This window comes from Pimephales promelas, chromosome 15, assembly GCF_988280905.1.
Source record: "Pimephales promelas chromosome 15, fPimPro1.hap1.1, whole genome shotgun sequence".
NCBI lineage: Eukaryota > Metazoa > Chordata > Actinopteri > Cypriniformes > Leuciscidae > Pimephales > Pimephales promelas.
Window position 1 is genome coordinate 16,190,936 of NC_142783.1, and position 20,597 is coordinate 16,211,532.

A 20,597-nucleotide genomic window follows, 5' to 3' on the forward strand; every position below is an offset into this window, starting at 1 on the left:
AAAATCAATGGTACAAAACAGCACTGTTTATACCACAATAAAGCCGTGTTAAACCAGTGCTTTCCAAGCAGAGCAGATCAGAGTTAAACCATTTGTCGCTGATATCTCCATTCATTTCTGCTCATGAACGGCCTGTTACATTCCTGTTGTCCTTCTCACTTTTTCATGATGGAAGAGATATCCAAGAATACACTCTGTAAAAAAAGTAAACAAATTAGGCACACATTTGAAAAGTAATAATGTATAATAATAATAATAATAATAATAATGTAAAATTTCTTCAATGTAGCTGGCAGTTTTTACACAATTTCTTAATAGTTTTAACAGTTTTTTGGTTAAGAACCACAAAATCAATTCATTTAACTGTTACAAAATAAATACTTAAATGGGATACATGTTTATGCAAAAAGTCATTTTGGATAAGAAAGCTTTTATATGACCAGCAGAGTGGCTGTGTGTCTACTTGCCATAGACATCCGTCGTCCACCCCCTGGTGGTGGGTTCATGGGCAGGTCATTGAGGGAGCCCAGCTCGGACTCCGAACTTCTAGTGGAAGGACAGGACGGACTGCCGGACATGCTGTCCGAGGGCATACGTGCCATGAAACTGGCTTTTCTGTTTGGTGGACAAAAGTCACTCTCGGAGGACTCTAAAGTATCACCCCCCAGGTCCGGCAAGCGGCTGGGCCTGTGCAGAGCGTTTCGAAGGCAGGCTGGTATTTCGGTATGACCCAAGTTAAAAGGCCTAACGTCCATCTCTGAGCCGTTACAGCTCTCTAGATGGTGGTTTCGGTTTTCCCGGTCCTCCAGCATCTCCATGGATGCCTGGGAGTGCAGTTCATGGATCATTCCCTGGCTGGGCTGGCGCATTTGGCGGGGCTGTTGGGTTATGCAGGACACCGGGAGAGTGGCCGCGGCGAAACTGTTGTGCCGCATTATGTCGCTGCTCGAACCGACGCAAGTGCTGTTTAAGAACGGCGGTGGGTCCGTTTGCCCCTGCGGGATAAACGTTTTCAACTGCGGGTTTTTGTGAGGCGAATAGTCCGTCATCACACACAGTTGCTGAATAGTCGAATGCTTGGGTTTGTAAAGACTGTCGTCCTCGACGAACTGGAGACCGCTTAGAGTCTGTTTAATTTTTTTCACCCCCAGGTGGGATATTTCCAAAAGGTTCAGGAACAACGAACCCCCTGCAATGACAATCATGAAAACCATGAAGATAGTCTTCTCCGTCGGCCTGGAGACGTAACAGTCCACGCTGTTCGGGCAAGGCACCCTCTCGCACTTGTACAAAGGATCCAGTCCTATGCCATATAAGATATACTGCCCCACAATGAACGCCACTTCCACCACTGATCTGGTAAGGATATGAATAATATATGTGCGTAGCAAGGAGCCCCTCAGAGGAGCCTTCTTTATTTTCTTCTGCTCTTCTAGCTTCCTCAGTTCCTTCTCCAACTTCTTGTGCTCCTCCAAGAGGGGTGCCATCTCTTCCAGCTCGGCTCTCAACTGGATTTTCCTCCTGTGTCGTTCTTTCTCCAAAGCCCTCAACCGGTACAGAGCATGTCCCATGTACACCAGCGAAGGCGAGGAAACGAAAATGATCTGCAGTACCCAAAAGCGAATTAGCGATATCGGGAAAGCCTGGTCGTAGCAGACGTTCTTGCATCCCGGCTGATCCGTGTTGCAGATGAATTCGCTTTGCTCGTCCACCCAGACGTCCTCGGCCGCCACGCCGAGAACCAACATCCGGAATATGAACAGGATGGTCAGCCAGATTTTACCCACGATGGTGGAGTGAATGTGAACCTCCTCTAAAATGCTCCCCAACAAGTTCCAGTCCCCCATCTTCACCGCAACATGTTCGTGCTTAGTTTAAGACAAAACAAATATGAGGTTAGCCTATTGTTCAAGTTGGTCTATTCTTTATTTTTCTGCATGAAAACGGCATAGCCGTCATGCATGAGACTTTTTGCATGGATCCGACATACAAAGTAAGGATGTTTGACGTAAATCACTAAAAGTCTAGAAGACATGCACATGCAATGTTTAATTTAGCACAAAGTGATAGTTCACAGGCACAAACAAAATGACATAACTAAGCGAATCAAAGCAAAAACCAACCTAAAATGCACTTACATTTCAGTGGGATTGGCTGTCTAGTTTCCTTGGTATATAAACAAGCATGTTTTCCCCAACGAGGAAAATCATTCCTTCATTTTAAAGCCATGGAGTTTGCACATTAAAACACAGCCAGTCTCTCCGCATAATGTCGGCTACAGTGAATGTTCCCCACAGTTGTTTCATGCAGCGAGTTCACGGGATTTAGAAATTGATCAGAAACTGACAGGACAATGCCCCATGGCTGATCTTTTCAAGCAATTGCTGAAAACAGCACCCCCACACACATAAAAAGTTGCCAACCAACCGAATGTCCCTCATGCAGTCAGTCAATACAATGTTCTGCCACACAAAATATCATGATATTGCTCTCTAGTGAGCCGTATTCATGCAATCGCACTCATTTTAGCTGAGCTACCGGGTTGACTCGAACAACAAAATGGGTCTCAAACTTTAGTAAGCATGCATCTTCATCCTATTTAACCGTTAATCTTAAGTGTTATAATAGGAAAGCCCAGTTTTAATAGCAAACTGTGTTTAATTTCTTGTGCATGTTTGTCGTATGGAATTTCCAAAAGGTGATCTTTTTATCTGACCCAGCACCTATAGCACAAAACGATAGATGTATCAACTCTAATTTACCATTTTTCTTTGTTTTCCCCTTTGAGTTTAGGCCAAAGCTTTCCATGTTGTTTACGTTTGCGAGCACTCAATGTCAAATGAAAGACCTTGCGCTCGATTGCATCAGGCCCCCCCACACCACCCCATCCCCTCCTAAACTCAATCCATCAATACTGCAGTGATTTGTTTAGCGTGGTATTTTTTTCTGGTTTTATGTGCCACAAATCTCATTAAAAGCATATTTGCACAATATTGTGCATCTACCCTTTAAATCCAATAGCAATTGATTCAAAACAAAACAAAACATGGGTTTATGTTGGAACAACAGGAGGGAACGTGACAAGCCGGGATCCACCAATCAGCATGTGCACGTGATTTTGTTATCCTGATTTGTCCCTGTCCGAACCTCTCAGCCACTGCACAACTGGATCATCTCGCCGATCACACTACATGCTTCATAAAATGACCAGCCATCCCTCTGGGCCTTTAATTAGCTTTCCATCACATGCTGACAGAGTCAATGGGGGATTGATTTGATTTTCCCTTGCAGAAGCTTGAACTGCAAACGCCAGAAGTCACATCAGGGACGTTGCATTACATAATGAGTTCATACGGTACCAAGCGAACGGCGGAACACCATCTATTGGTCTTTGTTCTGTGGTGCTTCATTTGATGTAATTGCCTTGATTGGGGCTAAAATGTGCACAGTGAATTCTATGCATTTTTTGAGGAACTGTTTGTAGGATCCTTAAATTGGGGAAAATTGCAGAAATGTACTTTTTACTACATTCATAAAGTACAATTGCAGAAAAAGTATGTTTTTGTTGAACTGGTGCTGCCTTCTCTTGAGGATGTTACTAATTAGCTGTTGACCTGTCGTGCTGTACAGTTTTTCATTTTTCATGTGAAACTCTGCTTTCATTTTTCATGAAGGCTTGAGTGAGCACCCATGATCCCAAATACTAATATTTTTTTCTGTTTTCTCCGCTGCTCTGAATTGACCATCACATCTAATTTCGACCATGATATTCACCCTACATTTTCAGATTTACAGATAAATAATGAAACTATATCTTTTTTTTAAACAAAATATTTATTTACATTTTCAATCTGCCAACTCCCATCCAACCGTACCATTTTCTGCTAAAATACATTCAGTATAAACATTCTACGCTCAAATCCCCTCTCGATCCACTTTTCGACTCCAAACGTCCAGCCACGAGAATCTGGTTCTAAAAACACCTCAAAGCAGTCCTCATCAAATCCGGCATCACAGCAAACTCATTTTCAAGCCATTCCTTTCGCATCGGAGCAGCAACCACTTCTGCACAAAAAGGTCTTTCCCAACAACAAAGTCAAACCCTTGGTCGATGGTCATCTGAAGCTTTCAAAACCTACATTAGATCCAGCCGCTTCCAAATCAAAAACATCACCAAGCCCTAACCAATTAAATCGTTAATTCCCATCACCTGTCACGCTCCATTCATTGTCACTCTCCAAACCACTTTCCAATCAATTTTGACTTGCCATTTTCACCCCAGCTACAATAAGAATATCTAAAAATACAGTGTATTTTCACAATTGCAGGCTCCCCCATTCGTACGCAGTGATGGCTCCCCATTCGTCTCCCGAGATCTGTCCCCCTTCCGAAGCGCTGGTCGAGTCCTCTCGTCCGAATTGCAGTGAGAGCCTGCCTGCATTAATCGTCGTCAGATGGCTGCGCTCGCGTCACCGTGCAAGTCAAAGGAGTCTTCAATGGAGCAGTTGGCCATCTCCTTGTACAGAACAGCAGTGTGGAGGAACGAGGGCGTTAGCTTTCAGGTAAGTATGACTGGGTATCTCCGCTTGTAGGACCACAGTGGGGGGGATTGGACAGAGGACCAGGACTCTCCAATGAAGAGCGGCAGACAACAGTAAGTGGTAGGCAGGACACTGGGGACTACAGTTAGATACTGGCAGAAAGTGGACTTTCTCTTTTCACGGGACAGCATCAGACAATTAAGTGTCACCTTTCTTTCGCAGAGCAACTGCTGGCAGAAAGCAGCGGCGGCTGACAGGATCTCTCTGTTCACAGAACAGCAATGGTGAGTACACAATCCAGCAGTTAATAACTGAGTCTTCTCTTACCACAGAACAGTAATGGCAGCATGTGGCGGAGGATGACAGGATATCTGCAATGACACACCACTTTACAGTGAAAAGTATACCTTCAATCCACTATCAGGTTTGACGAATTGGTGCCCATTTGTTTCTCTCACGATAACAACTTGTACACGATAACAAACTTGACACAGTTACCGAATCCTTTGGGACTCAAAGTTAGGCCCCTGGTCAGAGTGGAGGATTTTGGGGCACCCAAATGGCTGAAACACTGCCCTCTAAAGTGCACTTGTTGTGGTGGTAGCCGTCTGGTCCAGAGTCGGAATTGCCCATGCATACTTGGTGAAGAGAGTGAACCAGAGATGAACCAGAGACACTCTCACTTCTCTCTTGGCCTTAAACAGTGTCAACATCGGGGGTACTCCTGCACATACGCCCCCACAAACACATCCATCCCAACCCAATTGAAATGTCTTCGCAGCAAGGACATGGTTCTCTCCTTCCCCTGATGTCCCAATTGGACATGGTACGCCTGGAGCATTTCATGGCCAATAGCTCAATCTTGAAGTAACTGTAGTTGGAATCGTTCCGCTCCGCTGGGTGGAGACTCCAACTGGCATATGTAATAGGGGATTATCACGTTTCCGGGTTTCATGGGCAGGATTTGTCAACTTTGTGCATGTCCACTTCCGACGCAGTTCAACAATGGCTGAGACGGGGCTGTAACAGCTCCTGCTTCAACCTCTGAAACCCAACCTCACAGTCTGGGCTCCAGTCTACCGAAGGGGAACCACGGCCACAAGGACTTGAACCGGCAAACAGTTGATTCAGTGGTTTAGCGATCTTAGAGAAATCCTTAATAAAGCGCCGATAGTATCCCACAAATCCCAAGAAGGACCTCACTTGTCTCACTGTTCTAGTGGGATCCCAGTTTTGCACAAGGTAAACTTTATCGGGGTCCACTGCAACTCCCACAGCCCCCACCAGATGGCCCAAGAACTTTACTTCCTTACGAAGTAGCTTACATTTCCCAAGCTGGAGCTTCAATCAATACTTTTCCATGACTCGGAATACTTGCTCTAGATGTAACAAATGGGAATCAAAGTCAGGTGAGTTTACAATCTCGTCGTCCAGATAGACCAGAGTGGAGTCCTCCAATTGCCCTCTCAGACAGGCACTGCTGCATCAGATGTTGAAACGTGGCAAAGGCATTGCAGAGTCCAAAGGGCATTTCGATTCCATTCAAAACAGTCCAAAGGGCGTGGTAAATGCGGCCTTTTCCCGGTCTCCTTCTTCCACCTGTACCCGCCAGTATCCACTTGCAAGATCAAGGGTAGAATACCAGGCGCCATGTGTTAGACTAGTCAACGAATCCTCAATCCTAGGTAAGGGAAACGCATTCTTCTTGGTAGCCTGATTTAGTTTCCGGTAACCTCCAAGTGCCTCAACGTCTGCCGAGCCTGTGCTTCTTCATGTCACATCTGCCGAGCTTGAGCTTCTTCACATCACGCCTGCCGAGCCTGTCAAATCTCTAACGCCTGAGTCTTATCCCATCATGGCTGTCCTTTCAGAGTCTCGTCCCATCATGGCCTCCATTTTCAGTCCTCTGCCAAGATGACCGACACGCCAGAGCCCTCAACCAAGATGGTTGCCACGCCTGAGTCAGCTGATGCAGCACTGATCATCGTGGCCACGGCTATTTTGTGTGTGTGTGCAGCACACACATCGGCTCCAGCCAGTGAGCCCGCCAAGCCCGGGTTTAGGAATGTAGTGTGTGCTGTTAAACGGCAGTTTATGAATTTATGAATTAAACCCAGGGAAAAAATAATGAGCTCTGTGAAACTTAAATCAACATAGCCCAGGATTCCATTTACCCGGGGTTTAGCGTGATTTACCGTGAATATTAATTTAAAAATTATTCTCTATAAATTTTCCTTTATTTATACTTTTACTGTCAATTTAAATATTCAAAAATAAAAATATTTAAATTTGTAACAATGTAACTGTGCGGTTGAAGCAAGAATAAGGAGTTGGATCCAAGTGAAGAACATGCTTTATTTAACAGACTCCAAAACTTAAACAGACTACAAAGAGACTAGACTCGGGACTCAGGAACAACCAACATCAACCATTCGACATTAAACAAGAACTCACAAAGGCAAGGCTGAAACACAGGGCTAAAATAATCAGAGACAAACGAGGCAAGGTAACAAGGGGGCGTGAGAAATCGGAAACACCTGGGACAATTAATGGACAGGGAACCACTGATAATGAAATGACAAGACACAAAACCACATTATGACAGTAACAGTCTTTTGTTTTTGTTGGAGTGTAAAAGTATTTTGTTGTTGGGGCGAGAGTTTAAAATGAATGGCGGCAGTTAGATGGACGTCCACCATGCTGATAGATTACTTCACTGCTGATAGATTAATTTCATTCAATCAATACAGACTCGTGCAGCCCTGATCTGACTGTTTGGAGATAATGAGATTCCAGCACGCCTGCGGATATTTACAGAGGAGAGATTTTGCGTGTGAACGAGGTAAGGAACAGTGACTAGCTTTCCCTTTCAAACATCTAAAAATAACGCTAGACTTGACGGATCGTTTTTTGTTTTTTTTTAGTTTAGTATTGTCACATTTAATAGCGCTTTATACAATGCAGCTTACAATTACAGGAAAATGATGCATTTTGGCCGTGGTTCAACTGAAGTCAGTTAAATGTTGTATCAATTGTAAAGATCATCATTAAATTAGTTCATTTTCATCTATAAGTTCTGCAGAAAAAGATGTAACATTAGGCTACTAGATGTTCTCAAATTGCTGAGGTGTTGTGGCTGCAGTCTGGACAACAGAAAATAGAGGCTGATGCCTGGGAGGGTTGTTTGGAGGACTAGGAGATGTGTTGGGAGATGGCAGATGAAACTGATAGTTCCTCTGAGACTCAGCCTCAGGTTAGTTACCCTACTCCTCCATGGATGTCAATACCACCACAAATGCCATCTGAAGCACTTGTCCCGTATTGACAAGGTCTTTTCTTCCTTTGCTGTGAGAAGGGAGGACTCATTGGGCCCACCACCTGTTTTATGTTGTCCTCTGTAGTGCCTAGGCTCTTCCCAGTTTTTCCTGACCTCCTTCCCTGAACCTTTAATGCCTCAAAATACAGTGAGTTTTCTAGCAATATCCTCCTAGATTTTTAGTTTTTATTTATTTGTTGGACTGCCCTTAAACCCGCTGAAAATAATGTTTGTATGGCTCCACCTCCTTTAAAATGACATTGAGCTCCTCTTTTTGAAAAAAAAAAAAAAGTTTTTGTTTTGTTTCTTGGTTCAGCCATCTTGCTGGTGTCTCCACCCGTTTGTGTTTTTTATAGATTTAAAAATACAAGTGTGTGTTACAATTACGAGCCATTCCACAAGCTGACATTTCAGCACTTGACATACGGACAGCGACTCTTAAGTAGCACTTAAAACACAGCTGCCAAGTGTGTTTTTGTGCAATCCACGTGAAATAAACACAAACGTTGGTAACGTCACTTGTAGAAAATCGTCGTAAGTGCTAATCCATCGTTATCTGGAAATGCAACCCTGCTCAGTTCAGTTCTCATTCAACAGCGTCATTATACTGTAAAAATTATACTTATACCTTATAATTTTAAGTAGCCTACAATCACCTTTAAGTCATTACAACTTAAAACATTAAACTGACTTTAATAAAAAACAGTTCAATCATGTATAATAAAGTTGCTAATTGCTTATTTTATTTTGATGAGTTAAAAAAACACGTATGTTTTTGTTGTTGAACTTATCGATTATTTTTTTTAGTCAGATAAATAATATTGTTGAATAATATTGTTGAATATTAAGTGTCCCCAACTAAGCAAGCCAGAGGAGACAGTTCACAAGGAACCCAAACTCCATCAGGTGACAAAATGGAGAACAACAATCTTGGGAGAAACCAGGCTCAGTCGGGGGTCCAGTTCTCCTCTGGTCAATGAACAAACCCAGGATTATGATTCAGATCAGGATCAAATATTCTTCCATATAGTCTTGTACTTGCAAAGTATTAAATAGTTTTCAACCTCAGATTTATTATGAACACAATCATTAATCATTTAGTTGAAAAGACATAAATTCTTAATGAAAAGTAGACTATGAAACGATGAGATACAATGATGAAATTCTACTATATATAGGATGATTATGCATACAACTCGTTAGACTCCTGCAAAACAGAAATGTGGAGCTATGGTCATGCATTCAAAAAACTGCATTCTTTGCAAACATTTCTCTTTATTATCAAGTTAAACTGATATCAATGCAATTTAATTACAACATTTTAATTACATTTTGCCTGAACAGGTTCACAGACTGAAGAACTGAACAAGAAATCATACTTATAACAAGTAGCCTATCTAGTAATTCTAGCTATAGGGTAGAATATATATATATATATATATATATATATATGGGGGAAAAAACTAGGCTTTTATGGTCATCCAGGCTGCATTTTCAGAAATACCGAACAAACACTAATATTGTGAAGTATTATTATGATTTAAAATGTAATTAATAAATAGATAATAAATATTTGTTACTGTGATGCAAAGCTGGATTTTCAGCATCATTACTCCACTATTTATTGTCACATGATCATTCTAATACGTGGATGTAGTGCTCAATATTTATTACTTATATTATTTATATTGTAAATATATTATTATTTATACACTTTATATATTTCTCCAGAGAGGAACATTTGGTTACCCATGGCCACATCCCACAGGAAGTTCACATGTAATGTGAACACATTACATGTGAACTTCCTGTGGGATGTGGCCAATCCAATTCACATTCCTACTCAGTGAAAAGAAGCCAATTTTTCAACTCTAAATCAAATGATGAAAGGATTTTAGGTTACACTATATTACATACACTGTATAAATACGCTATATATTAGATACACTGTACTAACTCAAATAAGTACTGAGTAATATTAATGAACTACATCTACTTACTCTATACTGTAGTTTTGGTTTAGGGTTAGTTACTTGTAATTCTAAAAATGATTATTCATAATTTACTGTTATTACTATAGTAAAGGAAAATTTAAAAAGGAGTCCAATACATTTAAAAGAGTTTTGCATCCCTGTGTTTTACTAAGTTTACTCTGCAACAGTTTACAAAGCTCCAATCTTGTTTATTGCTACGACCTCTCGGGCCTGTGGGCATTGTACCATATGTGTCAAGAGTTGGTTTTAGAGTCAGTGCGAAGCCTCTGTAGCTCTTCCTCCAGGGCGATGATCTTCTCCATAAGACTGGCTCTATCCTGCAGAGCTTTCTGTTCCGACATCTTCTGAGCTTCCAGAATCTTCCTCTCATACCAGCGCTCCAGCTGCGTGGAGACCGTCTCAAAGAAACGCTGCGTCACCTCCATGGCGTGCAAGTTAGCCCGCTCTTGAATGAAGCTGGCCTCTGGGGGCCGTTGGGAAAACACCTCCAGGGTCTTCATGGTGCCGTGCTGCTGGGTTCGAGCGTGATGTGCTTTAACCCTATCCTTCAGGTGCCTGCCGTGTTTCCAGGCCGGCCCGAGCTCTGCTTCTGTGTCGCTGTCATTGAATCGCTGGCTGCACGTGGACAGGCTACTGCTGGCACAGAGGTCACCCCCCTTGTCTGACCCGGGCTTTGAGACCTCAACCTCCTGCAGTTCTGCTCCATGCCACCTGGCGTCAGCAGTCGCCAGCTTCCGTGAAAGAGGTTTGTGTTTGACCATGGAAGGAGCTGTCAGGTTAAGATAATCACTATAATCATCTGTGTGAATATGGAAAGATATAGTTAAACAAATTATTAATTGATTTGGGCTCTTAATAAATTTAAAATATCTTCTTTTAAAATATCATAGAGTACAGCATATTACAAAACAATGAAATCATTTAAAATATTAAGTTTAAAGTTTGATGTTTAAAGTGAACATGAAGTAAAAAATGAAACCTGTTTCTGGCCTTTAAGAACGATTCATTGTTTTCATCAAAAACAGCTTGGGTTGATGTCACCGACCAATCCATCTAATTTTTCAACCCCTCCCCTCTAACAACTTCTCAATCAATTTCTGATGGACAAAATCATGTACCTTTACTATTTTTTTTATGTTTTTGAAAGAAGTCTCTTATGCTCATCAAGCCTGAATTTATATGATCAAAACTGCAGAAAAAAACTGTAATATTGGGAAATATTATAATTACAATTTAAAATAAGGGTTTTCTATTCTAATGTCCTATTAAATATAATTTATTTCTGTGATGCAATGCTGAATTTTTATGAGCCATACAGTCTTCAGCGTCACATTGTCCTTCAGAAATCATTGTAATATGCTGATTTATTATCAATGTGCTGCTTGATATTTTTTTATAACCTGAATGACATTTTTCAGGATTCTTTAATGATTAAAACGTAAAAAATAAAGAATTAATTTAAAATAGAAATCTTTTGTTGGTTTGGGGACAGTAATTTTTTCCTTTCTTTTTTTGAAAGAAATTAATACTTTTATTCAGCAAGAATTACGTGTTAAATTGATAAAAAAAAAAAAAGTAATAGTAGACTTCCATTTTGCATTTAAAGATTTCCATTTTGAATAAATGCTGGTTTTATTCATCAATGAATTCTGAAAAAAGTATCACAGGTTATAAAAAATATTAAGCAGCACAACTTAGTTTCCAACATTGATAATAGCCGAGTATCAAATCAGCATGATTGATTTCTGAAGGATCATGATGTGACACAAAAGACTAGAATATTGATGCTGAAAATTGAGTTTTGAATCACAGAAATATATATATTTATATTATAATAGAAAACCATTCTATTTAATTGTAATAATATTTCAAAATATAACTGCCATTCATGTATTTCTGATTAAAATGCAGGTTTGATGAGCATAAGAGACTTCTTTCAAAAACAAAAAATAGTAATGTTTACAAACTTTATAAAGTTTATAATGTATAAAAACGTTTTTTTTTATTCTCTGGCACTATATATATATATATATATATATATATATATATATATATATATATATATATATACAATTAACAAAAAATGCATTGTACTGTAGATACATTTTATTTTATTTTTAGGTAAATGTTTCCAAAGCATTGATTTCAAACCTGATGAACCATTCAGCTTCATCTCAAAGTATCTCCTCCCAAGCGTGTCCCCAAACTCCAGACTTTTCCCATCGGTGCTAGGAGCTGGTCCTGGGCTGGGTAACACATTGACGTAGGTGGCCAGTGAGCTGGAGCTCTCCTCAGAGACGAGTGACAGCAGCGGGACGCCCTCAGGGTCTGAGTCCACCAGAGAGTGATCCACTGATGGAGAGCGCAGGAGTTTGTAGTACTGTGTGTCTGCAGGCATTCGCACCTCAAGATCCTGAATCTTAGACATGCACCAGCTTTTTACAGCGTTGGCAGCAGCTACCTGCTTGAAAGATAAAACCGAGCAACATCCGCTTGATTAATCATGTCTAGACTGATGCGATGGTGTGGTCTTGCATCTCTTCTCTAGAGCTGATGTACCTGTTTTCTCTCGCCCTCCATGCTTTCCAGCGTGGCCCTCTGATTGATTCGATAATGACACTCCGTCCGCTCCTGCGCGAGTTTCTCAAGCACTTTAACCTGAACAGGAAGAGATATGAGTCTCTAATACCCATGTTTTTAGTGGCATTGGTTTCAGAAGTGTTTTAATTTATTTTATCCATAGGGATAACAAAGAAATCTTCACAAAAAAAAAGAGACATGCACTAAAACTGATCAAGTCTTCCTAAATCTAAATGATACAACTTAAAGGTGCTCTAAGTGATGTCGGGTGACATGACTTCTTGTTGACGTTTAAAGTATTTTCAAACAAAATGGAAGCAAGATAGACCCTCCTTCCTCCTCATCTGCACTGACCCCCCAAACCCCACCCCCTGGGCCTTCTTGTCAGTTATTGGCTGGAACAGTTTGTTATGTTTCGTGGAGCGGGTTGCCGCAGTTTGTTTTTGTTGCCATTTGTGGAGCCTAGACCGCTTTTTTTACAGTGTGTTTAGGGGACAGGCAGCTAGCAGATATTGGGGAGATGTTTGCTGTACGTGACAAAAAATGTTTTGGCCTAAAAAACGTGTGACATCGCTTAGAGCACCTTTAAATTAAATGAATAAAAATATTAAAAAATGTCAAAAAATTCTAAGATTTTTTAAAGGCATTCATACTTATATATTCCGCAAAATTGATCAAAAGTGACAGTAAAGACATTTATAATGATACAAAGATTTATATTTCAGATAAATGCTGTTCTTTTGAACTTTCTATTCATCAATGAATCACAGTTTCCACAAAAATATTAAGCAGCACGAAATGCTAATAAGAAATATTAATATTCTTATTAATAAGAATCAAGAAATGTTTCTTGAGCATCAAATGGTCATTTTAGAATGATTTCAAAAGGGTCATGTGACACTGAAGACTGGAGTAATGATGCTGAAAATTTAGCATCGCCATCACCGGAATAAATTACATTTTAAAATATATACAAATAAAAAAAATTAATAATATTTTTCACAACATTACAGTTTTTACTGAATGCTTGGATTAAATAAATATAGCTTTGGTGAGTAAAAGAAAAGAAAAAATCTAACTGAAAGATAGCAGGGGAGTTACAAAGGAACAAAAAAGTTACAAAATACAGAAAAGACCTACAGTACCTGATGCTTGTGTTTTTGCTCTATTCTGCCGAGCCTGCAGTTCATCTCCTCTTGGACAGTGTGAATTTCTGACCTCATCTCCATCTTTGTGGCTTTCAGCTTTTTCTCCAGCGTTTTAATCAGGGGCTTACAATGACAGTCCTTTGCAGGAGCCTGTTTCCACACAGTCACTGGTTAAGAGGTTTAAAACAAACACTGCACTACAGCTCTAATGTTGAGTTCACCTGCTTTATCTGTCCATCTCTGTCTCGGTATAGTGTATAAAGCTGATAGGCTTTTCCCGGAGTTTGATCTTCTTCCTGAGAGCTGGGGCTGCTGTGTTTCAGTTTCTGGGAAGGAGATCCTCTCTCATGGAGCTGATACTCTCTCCGGGACACATGTTCCAACTTTTTTAATAGAAAAAAAACATTTTTCATTAGAATTATTAAGATTCATTTTACTAATATTAAAATAACAGAACTTAAATCTATTTCATGTTTATTTATAAAGTTATTAGGCAATCTAATGAACAGAATACTGTATAACTAACATGTCAGCATTATTGCAAAATAAGCCCCTGTTTTATCATTACTTTACATCATCCCTTACATGGAACATTAAATTCGATACTATTCAATATTATAATAGGTATTACTGTAATTAATAATAAAATGAATTTAATATCACTACCTTCGTTCTTGGACTCCGGATCTTTCTCCTCGTGCAGGGGCTCAGAGTTGCTGTTTTCCGTTCAGGTTGTATCCCGTGAAAGACTTGATCACTGTTGTTTGTGTCTTCAGCCACTTCGGTACAGTCCTGCACAATGATGGCAGTGCTCAGCGTGAGAGGGAGTTTTAGGCTAAATAATCACATGATCTCCTGATCTCTTCTAGAGTTATGAAAGCTTAGTAAGTCAAGTGATATTTTCTTTTCACTGGCCTATAGACTCCAATCGCATTACAAATGATGAATTTGCAGCAGGGCAGATGTCATTTTAAATGGGTGAATCTTATCTGAATGCTCCACCTTCTCTCGGGACGTTTGAGCTCTGGGGAGGGACTGAGTTCTCCTCTGGGCGCGTAACACATCTCTTCTTTTTCTCACTGTCTTTCCACGAGCAAACCTCTGGACCTGAACAGGGAGACACAATTTGAGTTAGAGGAGCTGTTGATTGAATAGGGTTTTTGGATGGTTTAAAGGGATAGTTCACCCAAAAATTCTGTCAGTAATTATTCGCCTTTATGTTGTTCCAACCCCGTAAGACCTTCGTTCATCTTCGGAACACAAATTAAGATATTTTAGATGAAATCTGAGAGCTGGATCACTCCTTCATACTAGTCCATAGGCTACTTGAGGGATTGAGACTTGCCGGCCTCGAAAAGTTATTAAAGACATTGTTAAAATAGTACAAGTGTCTACTGTGACCCAATCTTAAGTTTATCAAACAACGAGAACAGTTTTTGTGCGCAAACCCCACCCCCCAAAAAAATAATGACTTTGTTTCAAATATTCATTTCCTTCTCTCTTGGCCTCAAAGCAGGTTACTAGTTTAACAGTGTATGATCTGTTGTTGTAAAGTTATTAAAGACATCGTTAAAATAGTGATTTAAATCGTTAAAAAAGATTGAGCCACTGAAGTCACTTGGACTATTTTAACGATGTTTTTAATAACTTTTTGAGGCCGGCAAGTTTCAATCCCTCAAGAAGCCTATGGACTAGTATGCAGGAGTGATCCAGCTCTCAGATTTCATCCAAAAATTTCTTAATTCGTGTTCCGAAGATGAACAAAGGTCTTACGGGGTAGGAACAACATGAGGGGGAATAATTACTGACAGAATTTTCATTTTTGGGTGAACTATCCCTTTAAGATAGTGATAGTGGAGTAACTACACCATTTGAAGACACAAAGCTAAAATGAGAATGTCAAATGGGACAATGAACTGGTTCTAAATGGAAAATCTATATAATTGAAATATCATTGCTTACCTGGCTGGATTTTGCAAGAAGAATAGCCAAATCTCGGTTGTTATGGTCTTGGGCTTTATCAAGAGCAGTGTGGCCTGTCTGTTGACAGATTTAGCATGTAAGTTGTTATTTAACAGATACGGCTAAATGCCATGGTCAAGGGCAAAATATTGATAATATTGATTGATTGTAGATAGACCCTACAATATTCAGGCATATCATGAGATTACATGACTTACATTGTTTCTGATGTTTGTGTCAGCTCCTGCTTCCAGTAACATATTTACAGCTTTCTTGTGATTTAGAGACGCAGCGACATGGAGTGCAGTGTCTCCTATCTGAAAAAGATGTAGTTTATCCCTAAAGATTATGACAATCTGTAATCGTATATGGAATTAACAGGAGAAAACTGCTGTAATCTAAACCACAATCTTAGAGTTTAAAACAGACAAAGACCAGTTCATTGTTTGTTCTTTTGTCTCAGAATTTTTCAGTCTTACAGTTTTGTCGAAGTATAATATGAAGAGTTCAGATGCAAAAGCCTCTAAGTGCCATTTGAAATTGTCTTCTAAAATTATCATTTTTATCAAGCTTGTATATTTAAGTTCAGTAATTTCACTTAAATGGCAATGAAGATTACCTATTAATTGTCATCTAAGTGAAATTACTGAACTTAAATTTACAAGCTTGATAAAAATGGTCATTTTAGAAGAAAATTTCAAATGGCATTTAGAGGCTTTTGCATCTGAACTCTTCATATGTGACCCTGGACCACAAAACCCAGTCATACTGTAAGTCGCACGGGTATATTTGTGGCAATAGCCAACCAAACATTGTATGGGTCAAAATTATCGATTTTTCTTTTATGCCAAAAATCATTAGGGTATTAAGTAAAGATCATGATCTATGAAGATATTTTGTACATTTCCTACTTTAAATATATAAAAAAATAATTTTTGTGAGTGGATGCAGCAAAATCATCAAGAGAAATTGACAACTTTAAAGGCAATTTTCTCCATATTTTTTTGCACCCTCAGAATCCCTATTTTCAAATATTTTCCTATCCTAACACACCATACATCAACGGAAAGCTTATTTATTCAGTGATGTATAATCTCAATTCAAACTTGTTTTATGGTCCAGGGTCATATAATACATCATCCATAAATCATTATGTATTTATAGTTTTGGTATCTTTTGACAGCTTATAGAATAATTGCATATTAAGTTAATAGAAAAAATATTTTTGAAACTAGAACATTACAAATGAACGACATTAGTGCTGGATCCAAAACAATCAGAATGAGGATCTGACCTGGTTTTTCTCAGCCACAGAGCAGAAAGAACCCAAGAGGATCTTAATCATGGCCAAGTGATTGTAGCGTGCAGAAATGTGTAAACATGTGTCACCTGCCTACAAGGAAAAAAATGATTCCAATGTTTACTTTCACATTGCAAGTTATGTATAATCGTAAACATTTCTTAAAATGATTTTAAAAGAGTGCACGTGCATTGTTCTTGCTGTCAGGCAGCGCTCCACCAAGCAGTAGCACTCGAGCGCTCTGGAAATGTCCATTCTGACAGGCTAGATGTAGAGGAGTGTTTCCTGCCTTAAAATGAAATAGTAATTAATAAATCATTGCATATAGAATGAGAATATCCTTTTAAATGTAAATGTCACTTGTTATGTTATAAGTATGTTAGCAGAAGATTCTTTGGGAACATTTTATTTTGGTGGCATATTTACATGTTACTAAATGTATTTACAACAGTAAATTATGCGTAATTACAAGTAACTAACCCTAAACCAAACCCTATCCGTAACTCTATAGTAAGTACATGTAGTTCATTAATCTTACTCAGTACTTATTTGAATAAGTACAATAACCACATAACCTTAAAATAAAGTGTAATAAATATTTTTCAATGCAAATAAATTCTACTTACTTTGTTCTTCACTTGGACATCGGCACCAGCTTTGACCAGTACTTTTACACATGCACTGAAGCCATGCCATGATACCTCATGCAAAGCAGTGTTTCCTTCCTGATGAAAGAAAATCATTCTTCCATATTCTATAGCACGGATTTTACCACACATAAATCTTTTTCATGTAGGTTAAAGTAACTCCAGCACAATAACACACTAAAGTCTGGATTTTTATGTAGATCTGACAGGTTAATTTACATGCTAGCAAGATTTATGTATAATTTAGAACAGTATGCCATAGTTCTGATATTACAATATTCATAATGCAACAATTTTTGGATTGCAAATGAACAGACCTTGTCTTGTAGATCAAGTGCACAGCCTCCATGGATGAGGGCAGAGATGGCGTCAAGGTTCCCCACAGCAGCTGCCCGGTGCAGGGCTGTTTGATGACCCTAGAAAAAAAGAAAAACACACCCAGTTTGATCATGGTTAACATTTAGCACAGTTGTGTGACCGACCGATCAAACTTTTGCTAAAGACTGCAAATTTAGGCCTCAGTAAAAAAAAAAAAAAAAAAAAAAATCTTAAGAATATGGGCTTAAGCAGTCTTATCATTCACTCAATGATATAATGGTTGACAGACACAAAAAGAGAAGCAAAAGAGATAGACCATGAGTTTACATCTTCCAGCCCGCCTTGGTAACCGCCGACATCCCCCCTGCGCTGCCTCCGGGGGACCGTCAAGTTAGATCAGGTGAGCTGGACAGCAAACGTCCTGTGGAAAACAATTCACGCATGCTCTCGTAAAAAGAAATCATACGCAGATGTGGCACAATCCCGCACGCAGGATTGAGAGTGTATGACCAGCTGGCTTTACTGACATTAAAAGAGTCACATGGGTAATCCCTTGCACATGAACAGAGGGGGATTCATTGTAGTCTTTCCTTTAGGTCTTGCACATGGGCAAGAGGGAATATTTCAGGATAAGCAAACTCTATGATTTAAGCTCTTGGTTTGATTTCAGGTCTGTCTCTGGAAATTTTTCGCATGTCAATATGCTCCTCTTTTTTGATAAAAAAATGTTGAAAATAGGCCTAAGTGTTCATAAACTGACTTCACTTAAGTTTAAAAAGTAATAAAAAAATCCCTGCAAATTTTTTTCTTTCTGTTATTAAGTTTGTCAACACAGTAGGATAATAATGTGTATGGTCATGGAAAATATTTATAATAAATAATCAGCCAATGAAATCTATTCTGAAAATAAATTAATCATCAGAAGGCTGATTTTTATATACACGTAACTAGAAATGTATAAATATAAAATTACCATTAATACTATATTAATATCTTTATAAATATCTGAAGCTTGATGCTATTTTGTTGTTATTAACTAAAATGGTTAAAAATCAGTTTAATTAATTGAAATAAAATGTACTCGGTTACTAACGTAACATCGGTTCTCTCTAGAAGAGGGAACTTACGCTGGGGGGGTTGGTTGGTTGGCGAGTACAAATAAGGTGTGGCCCCTTTAAGAGCTGTGCGCTCCTTGTTGAACTGTCGGCAGTATTGTATTGTATGTGCCGTGTGCCTCGAACACCCCTTTTACTGTCAATGCGGACACCCCATGTATGAGGGTTAGGTATATCATGTTTGATGCTCATTTTTATGTGTGAGATGCCAGTCGCCTCCGTGAGTCTGTCTGGCCTCTGGATGCAACTTCAGTTGTGTGCTATGGTCTGTGGATTGTGTGAATATAATGCATTTAATCAAATCTGGCAACTGGTCAACATTAGACAAACATATTGGTTGGATTATTCATAAAGGAGTTTCGGCCATGCGAGTTTCGGCCATGCGGAGTTTCCCGGGAAAAATAACAAACCGGAAGGGGTCGGGAAATCCCTTCGAGCTATCCTGGATGAACGTGAATTATTTTTTTCCATTCAGTTAGGAATTTGCAGGCATATTTTCTCTTTTTATTCGCCATGGTCTTTTCTTCCTTTTCCCCTATTATTGTTCGGTCTGAAACAGCGCCCAGTGACGGACGGTTGTTGTCTGGGTGGTAATCGGGAGAAATTCGGTCGGTTTGGGAGATTTTCGGGTGGGCCTTTGAAATTCGGGAGTCTCCTGGAAAAATCGAGAGGGTTGGCATGTGTGTTCGAGAGAGGCCCTTGGTGACATCAGATCCAATGGGGACAATGCACCACCCAGAAGACACAGACTATTCTGAGGAATAGAGTCGTCTAGTAGACGGCGCTCTAGCCTGCGTGATCGTGTTTAACACTCCTTCCAGGACGTTTGCAGGTACCCGTTGATGGCCCATGCGTGCATGGACCACAGCTCCGGCCGAGGATGCCAAATCGAGCCCTTGGCCTGAGAGAGGAGGTCTTTCTTCGTCGGTATTGGCCATGGCGCAGTGCTTGTCAGCTGCATCAGAACTGGGAACCAAGCCTGATTTTCCAGAGCCACAAGTAGCACTGAGCATCCATTTTCCCTGATTCATTCCAGTACCTGAGGCAGGAGCGAGACGGGGGAAAAGCATAGAGTGGGCAGCGGGGCCAGATGTGGGCAAGCACATCCCTGCTCTTGGAGAAAAACTTCTGACAGTGAGCGTTTTCTTGGGATGCAAACAGGTCTTCCTGCGTTCTGCTGAATGCCTCCCACAGCAGTAGGACGGTCTTGGGCTGCAGAGACCATTCTCCTGCTGGAACATTGTTTCTGGACAGTCTGTCTGGTCCCAAATTCAGGTGAACAGGCACATGTGCTGCTCTCAATGAGCGCAGATTGTGCTGAGCCCAGACCAAGAGGCGTTCCGTCAGCCTGTAAAGGTTTCGTGACCTGACGCCACCCTGGCGATTTATGTAGGCCACAACTGACATGTTGTCCGAGCGGACCAAGTCGTGGTGACCTTTTATTCGGGGACAAAAACGTGTTGTCGACTGCAATCCTTTGTAGACAGTTTTGTGTAGGAGCTTCTCCCGTTCTGACCACTGGCCAAAGAATGGTCTTCCCTCGAGCAGCGCTCCCCATCCCGAGGTGGAGAGAGAACCTCTCGTAAGAGAATTGAAAAATATGATCGTGTCTGGACGCGAGAGAGAAAAAATCACAGGACAGGTTAATAATTTTTGGAGGCTGGCTCTATTTATCA

General features: G+C 40.0%; 2 protein-coding genes across 2 annotated transcripts; both read right to left on the reverse strand.

Moving 5' to 3' along the window:
- Positions 1-155: 155 nt before the first annotated feature.
- Positions 156-1,847, reverse strand: gja10a (gap junction protein alpha 10 a). Its single transcript, XM_039671581.2, has 2 exons — positions 468-1,847; positions 156-194 (listed from the first exon to the last, which is right to left on the reverse strand). The coding sequence occupies exons 1-2, from the start codon at positions 1,845-1,847 to the stop codon at positions 156-158; spliced, it is 1,419 nt and encodes a 472-aa protein (XP_039527515.2).
- A 7,838-nt stretch (positions 1,848-9,685) lies between these two features.
- Positions 9,686-20,328, reverse strand: ankrd6a (ankyrin repeat domain 6a). Its single transcript, XM_089119960.1, has 15 exons — positions 20,055-20,328; positions 19,758-19,960; positions 17,806-17,904; positions 17,468-17,566; positions 17,032-17,130; positions 16,836-16,934; positions 15,760-15,858; positions 15,542-15,619; positions 14,582-14,686; positions 14,246-14,371; positions 13,801-13,962; positions 13,577-13,729; positions 12,411-12,509; positions 12,003-12,315; positions 9,686-10,650 (listed from the first exon to the last, which is right to left on the reverse strand). Exons 1-15 carry the CDS (start codon positions 20,326-20,328, stop codon positions 10,085-10,087), a joined length of 2,574 nt encoding a protein of 857 aa, XP_088976086.1. The 3' UTR covers positions 9,686-10,084.
- Between the last annotated feature and the right edge of the window lie 269 nt (positions 20,329-20,597).

Excerpts from the sequence above, each read along its gene's own strand:
- gja10a (XM_039671581.2), bottom strand. The coding sequence starts at position 1,847 with ATGGGGGACTGGAACTTGTTGGGGAGCATTTTAGAGGAGGTTCACATT. Across the intron at positions 195-467 it reads GTGGACGACGGATGTCTATG|AGTGTATTCTTGGATATCTC; the intron begins GCAAGTAGACAC and ends CTTTTTTTACAG.
- ankrd6a (XM_089119960.1), bottom strand. The coding sequence starts at position 20,328 with ATGTCAGTTGTGGCCTACATAAATCGCCAGGGTGGCGTCAGGTCACGA. Across the intron at positions 19,961-20,054 it reads ATCCCAAGAAAACGCTCACT|GTACTGGAATGAATCAGGGA; the intron begins GTCAGAAGTTTT and ends CTCCTGCCTCAG. Across the intron at positions 14,372-14,581 it reads CTCAAACGTCCCGAGAGAAG|GACTGTACCGAAGTGGCTGA; the intron begins GTGGAGCATTCA and ends ATCATTGTGCAG.